Raw genomic sequence first — 7,500 nt, 5'->3', positions numbered from 1 at the left:
ACTCGTCTCTCTGCACACACTCGTGTCTCTGCACACACTCGTGTCTCTGCACACACTCGTCTCTCTGCACACACTCGTCTCTCTGCACACACTCGTGTCTCTGCACACACTCGTGTCTCTGCACACACTCGTCTCTCTGCACACACTCGTCTCTCTGCACACACTCGTGTCTCTGCACACACTCGTCTCTCTGCACACACTCGTCTCTCTGCACACACTCGTGTCTCAGCACACACTCTCATGTCTCTGCACACACTCTCATGTCTCTGCACACACTCGTGTCACAGCACACACTCGTGTCTCAGCACACACTCGTGTCACTGCACACACTCGTGTCTCAGCACACACTCGTGTCTCTGCACACACACTCGTGTCTCTTCACACACTCGTCTCTCTGCACACACTCGTCTCTCTGCACACACTCGTCTCTCTGCACACACTCGTCTCTCAGCACACACTCGTGTCTCTGCACACACTCGTCTCTCTGCACACACTCGTCTCTCTTCACACACTCGTGTCTCTGCACACACTCGTCTCTCTGCGCACACTCGTGTCACTGCACACACTCGTGTCTCAGCACACACTCTCATGTCTCTGCACACACTCTCATGTCTCAGCACACACTCGTCTCTCTGCACACACTCGTGTCTCAGCACACACTCGTGTCTCAGCACACACTCGTGTCTCAGCACACACTCGTGTCTCTGCACACACTCGTGTCTCAGCACACACTCGTGTCTCTGCACACACTCGTGTCTCAGCACACACTCGTGTCTCAGCACACACTCGTGTCTCAGCACACACTCGTGTCTCTGCACACACTCGTCTCTCTGCACACACTCGTGTCTCTGCACACACTCGTCTCTCAGCACACACTCGTCTCTCAGCACACACTCGTGTCACTGCACACACTCGTGTCTCAGCACACACTCGTGTCACTGCACACACTCGTGTCTCAGCACACACTCGTGTCTCTGCACACACTCGTGTCTCTGCACACACTCGTCTCTCTGCACACACTCGTCTCTCTGCACACACTCGTGTCTCTGCACACACTCGTGTCTCTGCACACACTCGTCTCTCTGCACACACTCGTGTCTCTGCACACACTCGTCTCTCTGCACACACTCGTCTCTCTGCACACACTCGTGTCACTGCACACACTCGTGTCTCAGCACACACTCTCATGTCTCTGCGCACACTCGTGTCTCAGCGCACACTCGTGTCTCAGCGCACACTCGTGTCTCTGCACACACTCGTGTCTCTGCACACACTCGTGTCTCAGCACACACGTGTCTCAGCACACACTCGTCTCTCTGCACACACTCGTGTCTCAGCACACACTCGTGTCTCAGCACACACTCGTGTCTCTGCACACACTCGTCTCTCTGCACACACTCGTGTCTCAGCACACACTCGTGTCTCAGCACACACTCGTGTCTCAGCACACACTCGTGTCTCAGCACACACTCGTGTCTCACCTGCGACTCCGACCTGATGTGTGGCGAAGGCGGGGAGCCTGCTCTCTCCGGGTCCGACCCACAGGCTGAGAACGGCCTGGTCGCCGCGAGCGTGATGGAAGAAGAACCCGTGACGAGCAGCAGCAGAACACACTCTACTGAGAGCCAGGGGGACGTGAAGCCACACGGCCACCCGCTGCTCCGAACGCCACTGACGCAGAGACACTGACACACACACACACACACACACACACACACACACACACACACACACACACAAACATTTTAGCACATAAAATGACACTTTCAATATCATAAGTGCAAAAAATTTAAGTTACATAATTATGTGAAATATTTAAACAATCTAAAAAACACTTGTTAAGAAGAGCTGGGTGAGTTCAGGAATTTAACCCCTGATCTTTTTTTTGTTTGTTTAATTAAGTTTTAATGTTAATACTTGCTTATTATTATTATTAGCAAAAATATATTTAGTACAGGTGAGCTTAAAAATTCAATTAAATAGATAGCCTATACATGCATGAAACACGAATAAATAAAATTAAATACAAATAATATATAAAAATTAAAGATACATGTATGTATATGTTAGTGCTGTCAAATCGATTAATCGTGATTAAGCACGTCTAACATAAAATTTGTTGTTTACATAATGTGCGTATCTATAAATTATATTTTATATATATGTGTGTTTGTTACATGTATATATAAATATATATATATATATATATATATATAAATATACACATACACACTTTTTTCAGCAAGGAATGCATTAAATCAATCAAAAGTTACAGTAAAGACAGTTATAATGTCTTTCTATTTCAAATAAATGCTGTTCTTTTGAATTTTCTATTCATCAAAGAATCCTGAAAAATAAAACCTATCTCGGTTTCCACCAAAAAATTTACTGTTTTCAACACTGATAATAATCACAAATGTTTACTGATCATCAACTCATATTAGAGTGATTTGTGAAGGATCATGTGACACTGAAGACTGGAGTAATGATGCTGAAAATTCAGCTTTGATCACAGGAATAAATTACACTTTACTAGATATTCACATAGAGAACAGATATTTTAAATCATAATAATATTTCACTTTTTTTTTTTTTTTTTTTGATGAATGCAGTCAACATTTTGAACTGTAGTGTGTATATATAATGTAGTTGAATTTAATACTGTAAATAAGCAAAGATTTTGAAAAAAATGTTTTTAGTTAGCCTACTTTTTTCACTCAAATGAATGACAATATAATTTGTATGTCAAATAAAAATTAAGAAATAAATAAAAAATAAAACTCCAGTGCTGCACTGATTTCTGGAAAGCAGGAAAAGAAAAGTATATTTTACTTTTTTTTTTAATTTACTTATACATATATTTACTTATGTTGTATCATTTAGATATCATATAACACATTTTTTTTTTTTTTTTCTTAACAGAAGACACATGCCATTTTACACTATATTCATGCATGACTTGATTTGTATTGTGTAATGCTAATATTCTGCTGATTATGTAAGTACCGCTCAGCATCTCCGCGAACTCGTCCTCGCTAATGTCCGGCGGAAAGTCTCGGACCGTCACGCCGCCGAACCGGTCCACAGTCCCGGACAGCAGAGGCCGGCAGACCCGCTCCTGACAGCCCGAGCCGAACCGAACCGGACCAGCAGAAATACTCCTGAACACCGAGGAGAACCTGCAGAGCACAGCAGAACCCCTGCAGAACCCACCGGACATGATCCAGAACACCATGACACCGAAACAACCTCAGGAACCGATGCCGTAATCACTCTATTACACGCGCATATGGCAATAATAGTGTACTCGCGCTCCTTTAAAGGGACAGTTCACATTAAAACATTTACATTTGTTGTTCCAAACCTGTATGATTTCCTTTCTTCTGCTGGACACAACTTTTTTTTTTTTTAGATAAGCAAACACACAATGTTTTTGTGTCGATAACGGTTATGTTGTGTAATGGCGTGATTTTAAGGGCCTTTATATTTTGGGTTTTACGGTAGTGAACGGGGAGGAGCTGAACTTTGACATCGGGAAGTTTCTGCTCACATGTGGACGATGTTTGTGTGTGTGTTTAATACACACATCTAATAACTGATCAAACATGTCATCAAGCAAGAAAGGCAAAGGGAAAAAGAGACCGAGTGAAGGAGAAGGAGACCGATCTGGGTTAATCAGTGATGAAGCGGAGTCATGTGTCCCGAACGGAGGATTAACGGTCACAGACTTCACAGAGAGAGGTAACGGGAGCGCGCCACATTAGGGGCGCGCATTAGCTATATTAATTAGTTAGGATAAATTAGTAAAATATGATAAACGTCTCAAATCAGCGCTTGAAACTATTATAGTATTTTTTATAAATTTTTTTTTGGATAAACTTGCGTGTTTTAAGCTGCACTCAAGTCTTTTTTTCTTCTGATTTTATTACTATTTATTTATTTTAAAAGTCGCTGTATTTTTCATGGAGTGGGTCGCCCATAGACAGGGGTCGCCCACTCACGGTCACGCCATGTTGACATCACGTGACCAACCATAACAATAATAATGCTACGACTAATAAATTGTAAAAACTTTTATTTTTATTTTTATAATGACAATACAATACAACAATAATTATTATTACAATATAACAATTACTGTTCTTATACAATACGCATAATATTAGTTATTATTATTAATGACCGTATGTTTACTTTATATTTATCAGCCATTGCTCAAGTTGCTTTATACACCATAAAAAAAACCAGAATTAAATATTAGCTGAAAATGTGCATAAATACATAAATAAACAAGCAGTTAATACAAACACGATGCATTGGTTTGAAGCTACAGACACCTGATGTCTTATATTTAGATAGATTGTATTTCAAAGCTATATCTGCATCTGATGACTGTGTGCAGCGGAAGATAAAGCCCCTCCGCGATGGAGATCATATCTGGCTCAGATGAGCGTGAACACCATGAAGACACTGAACGTCTGTATCGGACGTCCTGTCCTGATCTCCAGCAGCGTGGGACAACAGGAGGTGTGTGTGTGTGTGTGAGAGAGTGTGTGTGTGATTGTGATGGGGAATCAGTGTGTTGAAGCTTTGTGTGTGTGTGTGTGTGTGCAGGTGTGTGTGGCGTGGCCGGCGTCTCAGTTTCCAGGCAGGCGTGTGGGTCTTCAGTCCAGCGTTCAGTCGAGTCTGAGAGTGAAGCCTGGAGATCATGTGACCCTGCAGCCAATCAGTGGAGCCGTTCTACAGGCCGAACACCTGCGGATGAGACTGAGGTACAGCTGACCCCCGGCTGACCCCCGGCTGACCTCGAGACACATGATCAGAAACACTACAGACACACTCATAACTGAAGATGAGTCTCCTCAGAGGGTTTTCCTCAGGGATGCAGTAATTGTGTGGGAATGTCTCCCTCTGCTGGTCGACCGCAGAAACACACGCTCCACTTTACTATTAGTTATCTGTAATATTGTATTTATTTCTATTTAATGTTTTATTTGTATGGGGACAGATACAGTAAACATAGATAAAACTGTAACCACAGCTGTGTGATGTGTGTATCAGGTGCTGGGAGATAAAGCTCATTTACAACACTTGTGTCTAGAAGGGCTTCTATAGATTACAGCAACAACACCAAACAAATCCAGACAAAAGAAAACTAAACATGAGAACAAGTTTGTCGCTGAACTAACCAAGAATTTGTGGCATATAAAAAAAATAAATAAAAAAAAACTGGCAGCAGATTTTAAATAATCAGGTTATGAATTCCAGAATGTTACACCTTTCACTGAGAGACGTGAATGTTTTACAAAATAACATTTATGTACAAGTGCAATACCATTTCGGCATTTAAACACAAACTTTACATAGAGGAAAAAGACTAAATGAGCAAAGCTTAAAATCTTGTATTTACTTAAATTAAATGTATAATATAAATATTGTAAAAATTATACATTTATAAATATTTATAAAATATTTTATTTATACAAATTTGTTAAATTTATTTGTTTCAAATCACAAATGTGTTTAAAAAAAGTATAAATATCAATATGATAAAATATTAAACAATACAAATATTTTTATAATATATTTACATTATATTTCTAATATTATAAAATATAAAAAATATTGTAACAAAAAATCTGACAATGATGGTCTTTTATTTGCTTTCTATCTAAAATGTTCAAGACTCTGTTGTAAAGACATTTGACATGTAATACGATGATGTAATGCACGTAAACAGACTTTTCTGATGTATGAATTAGTACATTTTATATTAACTTTAGTAAGCTTCATGAGGTTAATAAGCTTCATGAGCTTATATTTATATTTATATATATTTATTCATATATATATATATATATATATATATATAAATAAAAACAATATAATATAAATGTATATAAAAAACGTTTTATAAATAATTGTTATTTTTTATAATTGTTATATTATAAATTATAAATGTTATATTGTAACATTTCTTTTTTATATTTAATAAAAAATAAAATTATTATAATAATTTTTTTAATTATATTTTTAATAATTTTTTTATAAATACATTTGTGATTTGAAACAAATATAATAAATATAATATAAGTGTTTATAAATTAAATGTTTTATAAGTTTATAATTTTTTATAATTGTTATATTATGTTAAATTGTACAAATATGTCTTTATATTTCATAAAAAAAAAAATTATAATTATATAAAACATTTTATAATTATTGAAATTATTAAAAAATATATTTTTTATTTTTTATAAACACATTTGTGATTTGAAACAAATATAATAAATATAATATAAATGTTTATTTTTTTATAAATATAAGTTTATAATTTTTTTTATAATTGTTATATTGTAAATAAAATGTTAAATTGTAAAAATATTTATTTTAAAAATATTTTTATAATATTATAAATGTAATTTAAAAAAACACATTTATGATTTTAAACAAATATAATAAATATAACATAAATTTGTATAAATAAAATGTTTTAGAAATATTTATATATTTATAATATTTATATTATAAATTTTGTATTATTATAAAACATATTTATACTTTTTAATATTTTGTAATGGTTAATATTTATAAATGTTTATAAACATATCTGTGATTTGTAATTAGCATTATTCCTCAAACTTGATTTCATTCTCATGAAGCGTCTTATAGTGTATGTTTGTCTTAAACCGTTGCAGTCCTGAAGATAAAGTGCTGAACACAGAAGAGTTCAGGAGCGATCTCCTCCGGATGCTGGGTAATAACACACACTCTGATTCTCTGGAAGCGCTTTGAATGCTGGGATTGTTGTGAGTGTTGTTCTTGTGCTTCAGACGGGCGAGTGCTGCTCGCGGGCGGCAGTGTGTCGGTGTCGTACTTCGGCCGGCAGTGTGTGGTCGGCGTGGACTGGATCCGAGGCGTCGACGGAGAGACTCAGACCTCGGTCGTTCTCGATCTCTCTTCACAACTAGAACGGCTCTCCATCCAGCAAAACACATCGCATGACCTTTCACCTCTGACCCCTCAGCCTGACCCGTCGTTCCCCGTCAGTCCTGTGTGTGTGTGCCGCTCGTCGACGGACACCTTCTACTCCGTCTGCGGCTCCACCGTTCTGAGCCTCTCTGACCCTAACGAGCGGGTCGAGGACGACGAGGGGTCAAAGGTCACGTACAGTATGATCGGCGGGCTCAGCGGTCAGCTGAAGGTCATCAGGGAGACCATCGAGCTGCCGCTTAAACACCCCGAACTCTTTAAAAACTATGGTGAGTGAGGTCAAAGGTCATGTGACGTGAGCGTGTGTTTCTGTCATGTGACGTGAGCGTGTGTTTCTGTCATGTGACGTGAGTGTGTGTTCCTGTCGTGTGATGACAGCGTGTGTTCCTGTTGTGTGGTCATGTGACGTGAGCGTGTGTTCCTGTCGTGTGGTCATGTGACGTGAGCGTGTGTTCCTGTCATGTGGTCATGTGACGTGAGCGTGTGTTCCTGTCGTGTGGTCATGTG

At 38.5% G+C, this 7,500-nt stretch overlaps 2 protein-coding genes across 2 annotated transcripts in view; one reads left to right on the top strand and one right to left on the bottom strand.

Moving 5' to 3' along the window:
* The window catches only part of nudt6 (nudix (nucleoside diphosphate linked moiety X)-type motif 6), a 14,891-nt gene extending 11,626 nt beyond the window's left edge, over positions 1–3,265 (bottom strand). Inside the window, exons 1-2 of the mRNA XM_082177124.1 lie at positions 3,007–3,265; positions 1,482–1,685 (exon numbers count right to left, since the gene is read on the bottom strand). Of these exons, the coding sequence (XP_082033250.1) occupies positions 1,482–1,685; positions 3,007–3,235 (433 nt within the window). The 5' untranslated portion in view covers positions 3,236–3,265. The remainder of the gene's footprint in view (positions 1–1,481; positions 1,686–3,006) is intronic.
* A 246-nt stretch (positions 3,266–3,511) lies between these two features.
* Positions 3,512–7,500, top strand: part of afg2a (AFG2 AAA ATPase homolog A) — a 72,075-nt gene continuing 68,086 nt past the window's right edge. Inside the window, exons 1-5 of the mRNA XM_082176965.1 lie at positions 3,512–3,741; positions 4,403–4,527; positions 4,615–4,772; positions 6,699–6,757; positions 6,834–7,262. Coding sequence (XP_082033091.1) covers positions 3,606–3,741; positions 4,403–4,527; positions 4,615–4,772; positions 6,699–6,757; positions 6,834–7,262 — 907 coding nt within the window. The 5' untranslated portion in view covers positions 3,512–3,605. The remainder of the gene's footprint in view (positions 3,742–4,402; positions 4,528–4,614; positions 4,773–6,698; positions 6,758–6,833; positions 7,263–7,500) is intronic.

Source organism: Leuciscus leuciscus (assembly GCF_965113295.1).
Source record: "Leuciscus leuciscus genome assembly, chromosome: 8".
NCBI lineage: Eukaryota > Metazoa > Chordata > Actinopteri > Cypriniformes > Leuciscidae > Leuciscus > Leuciscus leuciscus.
The sequence above is the reverse complement of the archived record's forward strand: the minus strand, read 5'-3'. Positions and strand labels throughout refer to the sequence as shown.